The 15,691-nt window shown below is 42.9% G+C and overlaps 7 protein-coding genes across 7 annotated transcripts; 4 read left to right on the forward strand and 3 right to left on the reverse strand.

Annotated features, from left to right (window-relative positions):
• The first annotated feature begins 797 nt into the window (after nucleotides 1-797).
• Nucleotides 798-2,473, forward strand: EAE97_005614 (uncharacterized protein). Its single transcript, XM_038876126.1, has 3 exons — nucleotides 798-1,141; nucleotides 1,207-1,790; nucleotides 1,849-2,473. The coding sequence occupies exons 1-3, from the start codon at nucleotides 1,055-1,057 to the stop codon at nucleotides 2,162-2,164; spliced, it is 987 nt and encodes a 328-aa protein (XP_038733463.1). The 5' UTR covers nucleotides 798-1,054; the 3' UTR covers nucleotides 2,165-2,473.
• An 888-nt stretch (nucleotides 2,474-3,361) lies between these two features.
• On the forward strand, nucleotides 3,362-3,940 carry EAE97_005615 (uncharacterized protein; the record flags this gene model as incomplete). Its single annotated transcript, XM_038876127.1, has 1 exon — nucleotides 3,362-3,940. One exon carries the CDS (start codon nucleotides 3,362-3,364, stop codon nucleotides 3,938-3,940), a length of 579 nt encoding a protein of 192 aa, XP_038733464.1.
• A 764-nt stretch (nucleotides 3,941-4,704) lies between these two features.
• Nucleotides 4,705-5,872, reverse strand: EAE97_005616 (uncharacterized protein; the record flags this gene model as incomplete). Its single annotated transcript, XM_038876128.1, has 2 exons — nucleotides 4,705-5,247; nucleotides 5,300-5,872. The coding sequence occupies 2 exons, from the start codon at nucleotides 5,870-5,872 to the stop codon at nucleotides 4,705-4,707; spliced, it is 1,116 nt and encodes a 371-aa protein (XP_038733465.1).
• A 619-nt stretch (nucleotides 5,873-6,491) lies between these two features.
• Nucleotides 6,492-7,356, reverse strand: EAE97_005617 (uncharacterized protein; the record flags this gene model as incomplete). Its single annotated transcript, XM_038876129.1, has 3 exons — nucleotides 6,492-6,686; nucleotides 6,741-7,238; nucleotides 7,288-7,356. 3 exons carry the CDS (start codon nucleotides 7,354-7,356, stop codon nucleotides 6,492-6,494), a joined length of 762 nt encoding a protein of 253 aa, XP_038733466.1.
• Nucleotides 7,357-8,338: 982 nt separating this feature from the next.
• EAE97_005618 (uncharacterized protein) lies at nucleotides 8,339-10,656 on the reverse strand (the record flags this gene model as incomplete). The annotated part of the gene is made up of 3 exons (XM_038876130.1): nucleotides 8,339-9,975; nucleotides 10,029-10,176; nucleotides 10,231-10,656. 3 exons carry the CDS (start codon nucleotides 10,654-10,656, stop codon nucleotides 8,339-8,341), a joined length of 2,211 nt encoding a protein of 736 aa, XP_038733467.1.
• Nucleotides 10,657-11,057: 401 nt separating this feature from the next.
• On the forward strand, nucleotides 11,058-13,115 carry EAE97_005619 (uncharacterized protein). Its single transcript, XM_038876131.1, has 3 exons — nucleotides 11,058-11,422; nucleotides 11,473-12,737; nucleotides 12,795-13,115. The coding sequence occupies exons 1-3, from the start codon at nucleotides 11,288-11,290 to the stop codon at nucleotides 12,973-12,975; spliced, it is 1,581 nt and encodes a 526-aa protein (XP_038733468.1). The 5' UTR covers nucleotides 11,058-11,287; the 3' UTR covers nucleotides 12,976-13,115.
• A 559-nt stretch (nucleotides 13,116-13,674) lies between these two features.
• EAE97_005620 (uncharacterized protein) lies at nucleotides 13,675-14,607 on the forward strand (the record flags this gene model as incomplete). The annotated part of the gene is made up of 1 exon (XM_038876132.1): nucleotides 13,675-14,607. The coding sequence occupies one exon, from the start codon at nucleotides 13,675-13,677 to the stop codon at nucleotides 14,605-14,607; it is 933 nt and encodes a 310-aa protein (XP_038733469.1).
• Nucleotides 14,608-15,691: the final 1,084 nt, after the last annotated feature.

The following is a 15,691-nucleotide window of genomic DNA, read 5'->3' on the forward strand; positions in this document are numbered from 1 at the left end:
ATAAAGCATCTTCAATTATTCTTTGGATGGGAATATTCGATGTGATTTGCTTTGCTTTGGATTGATTCAATGACAGTGCTGTTATCTTAAAGCCGAAAAGAAGAGTAGCCAGCACATGATCTTGGCGCTAAACCTCAATAGACGTTCCCTCCAAATCCCCCTCATTTCATGTGAAAATCATAAACAGAATACAATCAATAACCACTTTGAAACCTCCTCTTCACGTTGAGTGTAGAATGGTTTATGAGCAGAGTTTAGAACTCTCGTTTCTCATCGTGAATAAACATTCTTACAATCGGTCATCTGAATTATGATCCTCTTGGGATTGTCAGACCCATTTTCGAGTCAAACCAAGTCATCGCCATGAAATTCAACTTATCCAAATTCAATCAAATGAGTACCGATCAACATCACCACAATGTCAATGTCAATGTCAATGTCACCATGCCATTACATCCAAAGCGTCAAAAGCGTCAAAGTTACTCGTTTCCGTGTTACTCCGAACGTTTCTTGACATCTTTACAAATACTTTCCTCATTGGTTCCCCTAATCTTTTAGATTTATCATGGGATCTGTCTCATCTCGTGTATATTATCACTTAGGGGAAACTGTGGAAAGGAACTTCCTTTAAGTGTTAGACGCGATTGTGAACTCGCGAATACCTGCGCTTAGGGGTCAATTTTGGAAAATTTAGGTGAGAGAAGTGTTAGAGAGTCCCGTAAGCTAATCTTGGAAGAGCCACCGATTACTTTATGAAAAAAGGTAGAAGCGGTTGGAGAGAAATTCCTTTTTCTACAAATACCTCAACATTTCCTTTTCTCTTCCCGTTCTCTTTCTATCTCATTTCAAAATCTTAAATCCTTAAAATTCTATCTCTCGATTCACCTCCAAAAAGTGGTTAATACACATCTATCCCAAAAAGGTCCTATCACTACCTCCCCACCACTAACACCCCGCTATCGATAACTATCAAACAACTAAAATCAACTAATTCGGACAAAACTAAACCAACAAGAACCTCATCTTATTGTACATTACTACAACTTCCGTCAAAATGACTACCACATCAATGGTTCAACCAAAGTTCTTATCAAAGGCCGATCAACTTGGTGTCGTCGCCGTTGGGTTCTCCGGTGGACAAGTAAGTCGCCCTCCCCTCTCTGTTCTGCTCCGTCTCAGAGCCACCAACTAATTTGATCAACACAGTGCAAACCAGGAGTTGATGCCGCACCTTCAGCACTTATCAAAAGTGGTCTTCTGGATCAACTCGAAGAGGAATTAGGATACAAACTTCACCATGATAACACTGTTCATTCTTACAAAGAGTTGATTCCTACCGAGGATCCAGATCACCGAAACATGAAAAACCCTCGCGGAGTCTCTGCAGTCACACAAAAGCTTTCAGAACAAGTTTACGAGCATGCCAAGGAGGGTCGTTGTGTCTTGACTCTCGGTGGTGATCATTCTATTGCCATTGGTTCAGTATCCGGAACTGCGAAAGCAATCCGTGAACGTTTAGGAAGAGAAATGGCATTGATCTGGGTTGATGCACATGCCGATATCAATACTCCAGAAACTTCGGGTTCTGGAAATGTTCACGGTATGCCCGTTGCATTCTTAACACGTCTGGCACGAGAAGAGAAGCCCGAGATCTTTGGATGGTTGAAGGATGAGCATATGGTCAGCGTAAAGAAGATTGTTTACATCGGTTTGAGAGATGTCGATAGAGGAGAGAAGAAGATCCTTCGTGATAACGGAATTAAGGCGTTCAGTATGCATGACATTGATAGGTTTGTGTTCCCGTCGCACTAATTTACTCTGTACGCGTTCACTAATATTCTATTACAGACATGGTATTGGCAGAGTTATGGAAATGGCACTTGGTCATATCGGCAACGATACACCAATCCATCTCTCCTTCGATGTCGACGCTCTGGATCCTACATACGCTCCCTCAACTGGTACACCAGTTCGTGGAGGTTTGACCTTGCGAGAAGGTGATTATATTGCTGAGTGCGTTCACGAGACTGGTTCTTTGATCGCTATGGATTTGGTAGAAGTTAATCCTACACTTGAACCTGGTGTCAATGATATTGGAGCACACGAAACTGTTAGAGCTGGATGCTCTTTGGTTAGATGTGCTTTGGGTGAGAGCTTGCTGTAAGTTGGTGTTTCGGATACTGGGAATAGATACTTGAAGAGGCATTTGAAAGAATATACCCTTAGATCGAGGTTGCCTATTTATACATTTGGTATTGGATTCCTTGGGTGGCCCTGTGATAATGGAACTTGATCTTTCATTTACGGTTTTACTTCGCAGCTCAAAAGGATAGAGGGGCTGGTGGATCACTTATCTTTCACATGCTTAAGAAGTCAAGATAGATGTACAATCATCGACGAAATCAATACAAAAACATTTCAAAATTTCCCCGCTCTTTATAAGTTCACCGCCGATGATAAAACTCATCGTCGTCACCGATACAACTGTTACTAAAAATATAATCAATTCTCCGATCTCCAAGTCCCGAATCTCCAATATTTTCCATACCGAGTACCCAAGTACTACCAGCCTCATAATTATTATTTAGGCTTTAGTGATGCGCTGTGCCTTGCACTTCATCCCAGCTTCCCAACCCCCCGCCAACACTAAGCGCCCAATTACATTATTCACACCGCGAAAATGGGTGGTGTATTAATGCGCGTCAGTGTTCTAGTTTTTTCTTCTTTTCTCTGAGTTTTTTCTAACATTCCTCTATCATACATACTTCGAACGTTATCATCTAAAGTTTCGCGACGATATCGTTCCCCACGAACAATCAATCAATCAATCAAACTATCTCGGTACCAGCAAATAAAGTAAGACAGGTACCAGCGGAAGATTTCTGAGCTGCACGTCCCCTTGGTTCGAGTACCTTGCAAGGTGCACTGATTTTCGAGTTTGAGTGGAACATAAACCGAATAAATTGAACGACACCACAACATTCATTCACCGGTATTATAACATACGGGGAGGATTGACGTGGACGAGCTTGGACGAGTTATCGTACGAGATTTGTTCTCGAGACTGAGAAAAGGTGTGGAGATTTCTTTCGTGGAAGGGAAAGGAAGGGACATAAATAGGAAAGAGTCCTGGAATCGCAAGTTTTTGATAACGGTCGAGAACCGAAAGAAGGAAGTCTTTGGAGAAGATACAATTGCGACTTCAAACTTGTGGATTGGGTTTGCATAACTCTTTGGAAATCAACTAGACGATAATCGAAGTACGAACGGAAGATTACAAAAGAGAGCTAGGAAATAGAAAAACTCGATTTGGTATAACTATCTTCGACATAACGAACACTACCACATAAACACCGCAAAAATGGTCTCAACACTCTCCTCGTCCTCAGGTGGCATTCGCGAACGCTCCACCGTCCTTCTAACCCGCACTCGCACAAAATACCGCTGGCCCCCTCTCCAATTGAACTTCTGGATCCTCATGATGTTAATCGCTTCCTGCACCATCCTCGGTATCTCCGCCTACTTTGTCGCTGTTCAAAATCAGCTACATCTCCATGTTCCCTGGTATTTTCCCTACTGGATCGTCTCTGCTTCCCTCGGCGTCGTATTCCTACTTATTATACTCTGGCTCATCTCGCAGCGTCAATTGCTTCCGGGTATCGTTATATTAGGGACTTTTATACTCTTTGTATTATGGCTAGTAGGATTGATTGTGTGGAGTATTGAACTCTGGGGCCCAACGGGAAATGTGAATGGAAACTGCAATTTGTATGTTACGGCGAATCCGCAGAATGGCCCTTACTCGTCGACTTTGGCGTGGTTGTTGCAGCATTCAATTTGCCAGAGCTGGATTGCGGCATGGGCGTTTATGTTGATTGGGGTTGTCTTTTTGTTCTGGATGATGATTATGAGTTATCAGGTTTACAGAATGGATAATTAGAAGGCATGAAGGAGTGCGGGATGCGAAGAATGATTTGTGATGATACTATGAGGTGGGCTTTAGGATGGGGAATTGGTGGGGGAAACTAGGTTATGGGAAACAAGTATGTAGAACGGATCTACAAATGGGGGTTGTTATACGACCAAGGGTACTAGCAGCTACATGCTAGATGGATGAGTCACGAGTGATTCATGGACAAGGCGTTTCGGGAAAATGGGAGGATGGAAATCATATCATTATCAAATCCCTACTTTTCATTTTTATATGTAATGTACAAGTTGTGCATATGGGCTAAATGGGTGAAGCGAAATCATCTCAATAGGAGAAGTGGTAGCTTTGTCGCAGATCTCCTCGGCTAGTTATAGTTTGCAATGGAATTCTAGTTCCATGTATTTGAGATAGGGATTGTGTTGGTTTTTATTTGTTGTTTTTACTATCAACGGGGAGACTAAATTCTCATGTCAGTGGGACCGGTTTACGAGTGCTAAATTATGTCTAAACAAGAAACTACTGCATCACTATGAACTTTCGTATAAGAAAAGAACCTAAGCTGTAGCCCAGCGGAACAAGAGAGACAGTTCTGTGTCTTTTGTCGTGCGGCAATTTGGAGAGATTTAAGAATGGAGAGAATAGGTTGACATGGTGTCTCAGGAAATTGTTGGAAGCACTTTTTTCATTAGCTTGGATTCAGAGAACAAGACCAGTAGTAACTTTTTGTTTTAATTGACTCTAACAGGGCAAAAAAGTCCATGGTAACCGCGACTTCAGTATTTCCCAGGAACTGTCATAGCCAAACGATCTAATACATATTTTCCTGCAGTAATCGGAGGATATTTGGAAGGATTTTCCTCACTTACACAAGACGGTAAGGTCTCGACCGTCTCATCATAATTAATCGAGAAAAATAGGGGTACCGAGTATCGAGTTTTGGCCGTCCTGTTAACAACCCTATGAATAGTACTTCTATAAAGTCCATTTGTCCATCGCATCAGGAAATCTCCGACGTTGACTACGATTCCACCTTCAACGGGCTCGGCAGCGACCCATTTTCCGTCTGGACTGAGGACCTCTAGACCGGGAGTTGAGTCCTGGAGGAGCAGAGTAAAACACTCGTAGTCTGAGTGAGCACCAAGACCAACTTCCTCTTCTTCATTCGAGGCTGAAAGGGGTTTGGGGTTCGAATTTGGCTTATACTTTATCAGCCGTGCGATTCCTCCAGGATGTGTGACTAGTGAATCAAAGTAATCTTCTGGGAGAGATAGAGACAAGGCAAATAGGCGGAATAGGTGTTTACACAATTCCAAAATCTGTAGGACACAATTAGACACATGTAAAAAGACCTTCGACAAGTCAGCCTACCCTTCCGTAGTAGTCTGCAATGCCTTGATAGAAACCGGGGATTTCAGATTCGCTAGGCCATTGATTTTTACCACCCGCAGTCGTACCATCAAGCTCGACGTATTTTCCATCTCCACCTGTAGGATCTAAACCATACTCATAACCCCAATTGAAAGCCTCCTTTGTCTCCTTAGTTTGAAAATCATTTACCGACGAGTAACTAGCCGGTTCATATCCTCTGAATTGATCTGAATTCTTCATGTGAATTGCATCCTTGGAAGATTGAGGTAGTTCACTAAAGAAACGTTCGCAAAGCTTGAATACTTCATCGCAAACATGCTGTGGAATTCCATGACCTGTGATGTAGAAAAATCCAACATTCGCACATGCTTCGTTGATTTTCTTCGCAACCACTTGACGGTCGGCTAAAAATGATGAGAATGAAGGGGTTAGATCGATAATTGGAAGTGATCGAAATGAAGAGGGACCAGAAGTATCCGCAAGACGAGATTGGAGATAATCTTGTATTTCCTGCGCAGCACGACGTGTGTTTTCGGTGGCAAGATCTGCCGTTTGTACAGTAGTTGCAGCCATAATATTGAAAATTTAATTGTCGCAATTGTTGATTTGGTTGGAGATGGGTTGCGCATAGTATTTCTATGACGACAAAGGTGGGGTAGATTGTTATCGCATCCTTATCAAGAAGGTCATGCAGGTTGTGACAAACAGGAACTGAGCGACGGCAGGCAACGCTGCGTAGATATTGTTAATGGTGTCTTCAGTCGCCAGGTCCAGGATACAAAATAGCGATATTGATAAGACTCAACATCTAGAAACTCGTCAGGACCAAATACTTGCTGAAGGAATATCAAAATTTATCATTTAGTTTGGCGATAACGGAGCCAATGTTGATTTACGAAGATGGGTAAAGCTAAAATCGGTAGTACAAGCAATTAGAGTTCCTTCGCCAGGGGTTTCATTATTAATAGCATCAATTTGGCCCTAGAGATAACAAGCCAACACCAACCACGCGAAAGTGCTGACCTACAAGCTCAAATATAAATTCAAAGACTCCCATAACCAAACCAATGCCTGAAACATACGCACATTTCGTGCCAAGGCCGTTGCCATCTTAAAGTCTACGATCAGAAGTCCAGTCCTCACGTTTCCCTTATTCGACCCAATACCCACCCTCAAACCACAAGCTCATTCATCATGCAAAAGGAAGTTCCTTCGGTACCCCATAATCGTCGCAACTTGAGAACCTCCAGGCTCCCCTCAACTTCGGAATATATATCCACCTGAATATCAATCCCACAAACCACGGAAAAGGAGGGAATCTCGGTCCATGAATACCAGACTCATAAGTCACATCTGAGTTTGTGATCAAGAACGGGACATCTCTCGTCTATCGACATATTAGCTGAGTTTGAACTTTATGGCGGAAGTTGAGGAATCTTACTTTATCAGCATTTTTCTTCGAATGTTGAGCCATCGCCTTTCCACATTCTTCCCAATTGATCAATTCATCCTTTTCCAGATCAACTAGGACGCCAATTTCATGATGCAAATGACTTTCCAAATCCGGTCCAAAAGCATCAATCAATTCCCTCAATTTGAAACCATCAAAGGGCTTCGCATCATCTTTCACCCCCGAAACATAAAGATCGAATGCAAACAAGCCCGGGAGAAATTTCTCATGCTCAGCGTGGTTGTTGATGAAAACGTCATTTCTTGAACTTTGCTCATCAAGTAATCTGAAATAGACAGTTTCTTCAGCTGCATGGTGTGAATGAAGAATAGAAGACCATGCATCGCAGAATTTCATAAAATCTGCTATATCGACGGTTTCTTTCACATTGGGCGCTTGGACATAGATGCAGTTCAGACCTCTAAGAAGAATGTTATGAAGTAAGGCCATTTCTGATGCATTGCGAGATGCTAAAGATTCGGGATTGCCCTGTTATGTGAGTTTTTGATATCACTATGAAGTCGTTGGGTGCACATACATCTAACGATTCCCTCGGAGTTGAGAGCAATTTGAAAGGGCTATCTGCCCATTTTTTCGTAAACTCCATTGCGAATATGAAGAAGATAATATTCTCTGAGTTAAACTAAGTCATTGTAATTATATAAGTATACGATTCCCCGCATTGTCATACCATTTCAGTCGATTCCGGTTGTATTCCACATACCAGCTGATTTGTGGCGTGATGCAACCGAACAAAATCACATGGTTGCGACAGCTTTGCCAAATTTCACTGGTCACCTTTGAACAGACTCTTCTACTCGTGCATAAAGAAGTAACTATTTTATCTGCCTTTTGGTTGTTGATATTTCGGTGACTGTTGTGAATGTTATGGCGGGGGGTGACTTTTGAACTTTCAATCGTCTCTTGTTTCTTGAGCCATTTACTCTTTTCGTGGTAATCTATGGGCAGGTAAAGGAAGAGAATATCATGATATTATTCATGATGTGATCTGGAAACTGGCCACTGTCAAACAATCTTTCACGAAGAGAGTTTTATCTGTGTCATTGATCACTGAAGCTCTTTTCGAAGCCATGGTTTACCTATCGAAGCAGAGAAAATGTTAGAGCATTCCTTTCAAATTGCGTTCGTAGACACGAATTGATGTCATGAAAATAGGCTAGGTCAAGTCGACAACTACCACCTGCGTGATACATAGGCTGAGGGGAAGTGATAGGCAAATAAAACATCTGATTATGCCAGCACCATCTGTCCCCTACATGAGTGTTAGTGCGATCACTGGAAAGCCTAGCACGGGTTCTTTGGTCGTTCTTCACTTCAATCATTTGTAAGAAAATCGTGTATAGTTAACAGTAGGAGGGATGTATGATTTCGACTTTTCGAATTGGATGTCCCCGATGTTCCTAATCTCAAATTCATCAGTTCTTTGCATGCGTGTCCTGATAATATCCATTACATTGTCTGCATTTAAGACAAGGTAATTAGCAACACTCAAGGTCAATGCAACAGACACAACGAAGTAGCCCTATGGATATGTTGTAATATTTTTTGAATTCTAAGTAGCACTATACTCACGGGCCATCGAGAAGATCCTCATCTGGACTGTCTGGATCATGTACCATACTACCACTCTTAGTCATTAATTCGAATCGACTAGGGCGGAATGGCCACTTCATCCATGCCTCCATAATTTCCTTTAACATTTCCGTTGTCAGGGATCTTACAGACAAATGCTTCAAGTCAAATGCTCCCCCTTTCGAGGGATCTGTCAACGAAGGACATTCGCCGGCTATGTGCTCTAGGGCACCGGGCCATAATCCTTCCAAAGACTCATAGACTGTGTCAATTGGATTTGCGTACATATTACCAATTATGTATTCGAAGACATCATAGTTCTCGGGATAATTTTGACGAAGAATAGGCCAAAGAGCTTGGGGCTGAATATCCAAGAGACACAACTCAGAAGCAGGTCTGAATTCTTTTGAATATACTTTGAGAGGCTCCATCGGTCTCTTCTCGAATTCTGTACCAATGCGCGCACCGTCAAGTCTGATACCGTAGATCTTTTGGGCAGCAAGAGGAAGTTGGGCAATCTTGTCTTCATACGTCTTGATCATTGCGTCCAATTTGTTTCTTGAACTCTCGGTGTCCTCGGACTTCGAATCTGCATCCAAGATTTTACTGTGAAGCTGATTGATGTTGTTGTAGTCATTGATGAGATCCTGTGTCAGCGCTCCATGTTGGTTGATCACTTTTTTCTTCGCTTTAAGGAAGATATAACGTGCATATTCTTCGGTGTAGTGTCTTTTCTCCTTCTTTCGTTTGTCCTTTTCACCGTCTTCGACCTTCTCACCTTCTGACACTTTAAATTTGATTAATTTCCCTTCATCCAATCGCTTCTGGAGATCCCCAAATTCATCGAACCAGCCTCTCTTGAAGCGATCGAAGTCTTCGCTTTCTACTTTGTGCCCACCTGTAGCAAGTGATTGCCTGGCTTTAAATTCCATTGGACCTTGCCTATGTTTGGGTGTCGTTATGCCCATTTTATCCATCCTTCTGACAACATCTATCGAATTCGCTAATGCAACTTCGGCGTCTCTTACAAATCGGTGGTTATCAACAGTTGAACTTGCAATCTCTTGGATATATTCTGTAGTTATTTGGGCTTCCACGGCATTTTTGCGCATCTGCGCGACATGCCGTACCAGCCATGACGTTTTCTCTACATCCGGGATCCATACAAGCATTCGTATGAGACCATATTGATGGAACAAGGCATGCGATCTTGCAGCGGAAAGAAGTTGATACAGGACTAGTTGTGACATGGACTCAAAACCGCGGTACCTCTTTCTGGGGTAGTGGGCAAGATTCGCAATCACAAGAAGGGTATTATTTGGTTCGTTGATCTTTGGATCATTTCGCGAAAGTTTTACCTGATGGGGTAAGAATTCCGGAGTAGTAACTTGCCCAAGATGTTCCCAGACCGTTCCAGATTTTGGTATGTGTTGATAAGTAGAATCTTTTGCGTCAAGAAGAGGTTGGATAAAAGGATAATACTTCTTTGCATCAGGTTCCATAAGGAGATGTGTTCGAGGTTTGAGAATTTTATGAATTTTAGACGACCATAAGCCAATGCCTGGATTTATGTCGATGACGTCGCAGCCAACATGCTTTGAAAGCGATGGTTTCAGACGGTCCAAGATATCATCTGGACCAGGTTACTAAATGATAATTCCGTAGCGGAAAAGGACTAGTTCTTACCACACAGTGCTCCGTTCATGATATTCGAACGTGTTCTATCCCCCATGGTTGAACCTTTCATGTGAGCATCTCTCAGGTATTTTCTCAGGTCCAAGGGAATTTTTATGAACTCGCTTTCGTCTACTTTATTCACTATAGGCTCTTCTTCCTGGGCGTTGGTCAGAGACTCTTCATTTCTATCTCGACTCTTTCTGTTCCTTACCACTTCCGGTTCTTGTTCTGCTTCCAATTCTGGTACAGGTTTCGCTTCGGGAACTGCTTCCAATTCTGATTTCACCTCCACCTCTTTCACTTTTTTTGGTCGACCTCTTTTGCGCTTCACTGGCTCAACGGTTGAATCATCTTTGCCATCAACCTTTTCACCATCTGCAGATTTCCTAGGTCTACGCTTCACTGGTCCCACTGCCAAAGCATCTTCTGCTGTGATGTTCTCGAAGGTCACAGCCTTCCGGCGGGTTCGCTTGACTGGGAGATCCACATCGGTAGGCGTTATGAGTTCTGAGGACTTAGAAACTCTAGGTAGATTATAACATGGTGAGCAATGAATTTCGCGAAGCCGCGAATGTTGTAAAATGGACGGATATTTAGGTAGATTGGTCCTACCCAAACGTGGAAATACCCGCAACATCAAGGTCTATGGTTAGTTTGATGGAAATTGAGGGTAATGAGCGTTGAAAAGCTTGTAATTCAGGATGCCGTTGAAGTATGAAATGTTCATATACGATCCTGGAATATTTAGTCTCTACATGAAGATTGTAGACATCGCGAATTTAGATGAGGCGACAAAAAAGTTTCAAGAACGACTTGGTGAGGCTGAAGAGACCGATGAGGCTATCACAAATAATTGATCAATACAATTGGATGATATCGCATTAGTGTAGCTAGTGTGTGGCTTGAGAGGTGGCTGTCATCTGCAAGGCTGTAACTTTCCTTTGAAACAGCCTCTCAAACCCATCAGATTTACCGTACATATTTTTTTTATTGGGTACCTTGAGATCTAACATACATACCCACCAACCCTTTGACAAAGAATGACGCCAAAATCCATCATTTTACAAGACAAACGTAACACATCCGACAAGGCAACCTAAATAAATGAGAACCTGTTTATTGTACTACTCCTCATGCAATTTACTTATTTACAAATACCCATGATTTAGCTGAACAAATTCCCCCTTGCTTAACGTTATCTCTATTCAACTCCCTTGTGTCCAAGGTGTTCGTTCTTTCATTTCATTTGCAGGCACAATTCACAAATCATGGCGGGGTCGACTCTACAGTTCTCGAAGCCCATGAGCATCAAAGAAATCTCCGCAAAGGCCTCAGACTTTGAATTTAATCCTAACATCGCATTGAAGTATTGGTTGAGAACAGCCGATACACTTCTAAGAGAGGTAGATAGAATGCTCAATTACTTGAGTGATATGGAATGCTGACTTCGTAGGCTTATATTTATCAAGCAGAGGACAACGATCAACAAGCATACCTTTTATTCATGCGATATGCTGCCCTAGTTGCAGAAAATTTGCCCAGCCATCCATCTGCAAAAGCTCCGGACACTAGAAGTGCTCTCAGAGCTGCCCAAAAAACCCTCCCCGATGTTTTGGACGGATTAGAGAGACTAAAGCCTAGGATAAATGCGCGCTACGATAACTGGCAGAAGGCTTTGGAAAGAAGGAAACAAATTCATGCCGCGCGAGAACATGATACATCACGACCGTCGTCTCGGGCAGACTTGGCGGCTTCTGATCCTGCGATAGCTGGAAACACAACTACATTAGGCGCCGCGGAGAATAGCGACCTGGCCGTAAAGTTGGCGCATAAGGAGTTTAGAAGAAGAGATGCTGCGCGACGTGGTACAAGACAAGCGGGTGTTAGTGAGGAAGAGGAGCAAGAAAGACGGACTGCAGGGCTATGGGATGACTGGGAGTCAGCATTGTCTAAATCTGGTCGTAATGATGACGACGATGTTATACGCCGAAACATGGAAGCTTCAAGGAGGAGGCTAGATGGCTCCCAGGATATTTCGCCAGATGGGACTAAGAAGAAATCTGCAAGGCCCACACGATATGTCCAAACCGAGACTAGGAATGGTAGTAGCGCATACCGCTATCCATCTATCTCCAAGTCCCAACCACTTGTTAGTGACTCGGGACCATTCTCAGCTCCCGGGCATCTTCCTCCAAAGCCGCCCAAGGAAGAATACGAGACACCGCATTTCGATACACCCCCACCAAGACCCGAAAAACAATCATCAGAAACTCACGAGAGTTCATCATCAGACGTCGTTGGTCAAGACCCGAAATTCACTTTTCGACCTTCGGCATATCTCGAAAACGGTAAACCTCTTCGAACAGTCTTTCTACCGCCTACGTTGCGACAACAATTTCTGGCCTGTGCAGCCGCAAATACACGGGCGAATCTCGAAACTTGTGGGATGTTATGCGGGACTTTGATATCAAATGCCCTTTTCATATCTCGACTTGTTATCCCGGAACAGACCAGTACTAGCGATACGTGTGAAACGACCAATGAAGGTGCATTTTTCGACTACTGCGCATCTGAGGATCTGATGGTCTTGGGCTGGATACACACTCATCCTACTCAAAGCTGTTTCATGAGTAGTCGAGATCTGCATACACATTGTGGATATCAAATCATGATGCCTGAGAGTATCGCAATTGTTTGCGCTCCCAGTAGAAATCCTTCGTAAGTAATAGCTTATCTGTTTGACTTCGGAAGGGGTGGCCACTAACTAGCGAATAGATGGGGAGTCTTTCGTCTGACTGACCCCCCAGGAATGCCCGCCGTTCTAAATTGTAAACAAACGGGGCTTTTCCATCCTCACGAGGAAAGGAACATTTACACAGATGCATTGCGACCAGGCCATGTCTTTGAGGCAGAAGGGCTAGAATTCCAAGTTGTTGACCAACGACCAAACCCATGATGAGTCGATAATGATGATACCACGAGGATAAGATGATTGTATTTTAGCAATTGAAGCGTTGGTGCTTGGTGGGCTCGGGCTATGGCTAGAGTTGTATTTCAGATCCCAATTTAGCGATTATAATTATACATTCTATTACACAACGATCTCATCTGGACTTCGTTTCCATGGATTGATTTTGTTGATGTGCCTCGAGGGCACTTGTCCCCTGAGAATGAATTCTGACGAATTTGTGCAACCGAGCCTAGATATATACATAGTCATCCGGGGACAAGAACAGATAGTGTCCTTATTGTCTGATACATTTCAAATTCACCATCTCATACGCTGATTGCGAGATGGCCATCTAAAATGTGAGAGATAAGTTTTGATTAAGGTCATCAAATTAGTCCCTACATTGTGGTTGGATAACGAGGACGAAGGGTTAATGCGGGGATGACCGAGCGACCGCTTTGGTCGACACCATCACCATCCCTTGACGAAAGAAATACAGAACAAAAATTGTGAGATCCTCTGCCCCGAACTAGCAGATACTTAATACTAGTCTCTACGGGTGTTATCCGATGGCCCCACACATTGAATAATTTGCGGGGTAATGACATAGGTGGACCCATACTAGTAGTACATTCATCCACAAATAATCCTTTCAATACTTTCAACCCCAATAATCATAAAAAGTTTCACTCCAAACATCTCAATATGGCTTCTTTGCAAGAGATTGATCGTTCTCGCTGGACTTCCCACCGTGCGAATCTTTCAGGAACACCGTCTTCTCCATCAGAAGTTACCATTCACTACATCCTATGTCACCCTCCTTCCAACATTACCTCGAAGGGTACCATCCTTCTTATACACGGCTATCCAGAAACATCGTATCAATTTCGACATGTAATTACACCTCTTGCAGATGCAGGATACACGGTCGTCGCCCCTGATTACCGTGGAGCAGGCGAATCATCTCATCCTCGTGATGGATACGAGAAGGTTCAAATGGCATCTGATCTCCACGAAGTTATCCAAAATGATCTGGATATTAAAGATAAAATCCACGTGGTTGGTCATGATATCGGTGGGATGGTTGCTCATGCATATGCAGCTCAGTTTCCTGAAGATACAGCATCTGTTGCGTGGGGAGAGTGTCCTCTTCCAGGAACAGACGCTTATAACAACGCTGTCAAAGAAGGTATCACGGGAGGTCTATGGCATTTTGTCTTTCATTGGCAAACAGACTTACCTGAAGCTCTCACTGCTGGTCGAGAGCAGATTTACATCAAATCATTCTATGATCGCCTATGCTACAATGCTTCGGCTTTCTCGCCAAGCGATGTTGAGCACTATGCAAGTAAGTTTGCTCAACCGGGTGGAATGCGTGCCGGATTCGATGTATATCGTGCGTTTCACCAAGATGCTGAAGATAATCTTCGTATGTTGAAAGGTGGGAAGTGTAAAGTTCCAAGTATGTCGTTGATGGGAGATAAGAGTTTCTTGGCAACTATTGCAAATCAACAGAATGAACAGATGTATGAGACTACATCGTCTGCTCGTATCCCTGGCTCGGGCCATTGGTGTGCGGAAGAGAATCCGGCTGGTTTTGTGGAAGCTGTGCTTAAATGGACGAACAAGAACTCGTGATTTACGTTGTCATTTATTTTTGCTATTGTTCTAATCTCACTGTCAAATGAAACCCAGTATCAATCCATATCACCCCTCTTATTCATTTTTCCTGTGTATAGTTTTTGCAGAAGTCAAGGCGGTATTTACAAAAGAGTTGGTTGTGATAGGACTAGTTCCAAGTATGCAGAAATAAAGAATCTTTGAGAATGTTCACTCTTGATACTATTCATTTAAGGTGTTGTAATCTCGAGAACTCCAACGGCGCAGCCATAGTATGGAGGCGTAATAATTCAACCCTTTTGAAATCCATTAAATATTAGGACTTCAGGAGATGTTTAACTTTGAAGTAATTACTCATTCCGATGAGACACCAACAGATATCACATGCATTGTGAAGAAAAACAAAAGAATTTAAAGTCAGTGAAGAGGATAGTTGCATAGCGATAGCACTTGAAATGCAATGGTAATGGAGAAGATAGTATTTCCGCGAAGAAGGAATTTTCTACGCAAGCATTGAAGGCTACCATTTCACAATCTTGGAGAAACAGATGTTCAGTGTAATCTCTGAACAGACGCTACCGATCAAGACGTTGTACGTTTTCTATGGAGGCATTCGTGAACCTGTTTCATAAATTATGAGTCAATGCATTACCCTAATTTGGTACATAATCTGCACCGTTCAACTTCCATTGCAAGACTATCAAACGCCCCTCATCTTTTTAAATCCGCTGTGTCTCAGAGCAAGCATAAACGAACCCAATGGACAGATAGGGTACAAAATAATTGAAGTAGTCAGCCGCTGAATACTCCTGATAAGATGGTGATAGTTTAGTACCACTCCCCATTAATCTGCTGTCCCTCAGGTGCGTATATGTTCAATTTATCATATCCATTAACAATATTTCTTGCCTTAAGCAAGGTCTTATAAGCTACCAAAAATCCATTGCCATCTTTTGACATTCTCACCGCTATCGAACCCATTCGCAGAGCTGCAGTAGCTGCCGCATGTATATAGATACAAAATTGTTGCACATCTCAACACACTTGGCACTCTTAGCCTCCGCAAGAGTCACTTCTAGCTTCGTACTCCATGTTGTTTGTT

This window comes from Botrytis byssoidea (assembly GCF_014898295.1).
Source record: "Botrytis byssoidea strain MUCL 94 chromosome Unknown BBYS_009, whole genome shotgun sequence".
Classification (NCBI taxonomy): Eukaryota; Fungi; Ascomycota; class Leotiomycetes; order Helotiales; family Sclerotiniaceae; genus Botrytis; species Botrytis byssoidea.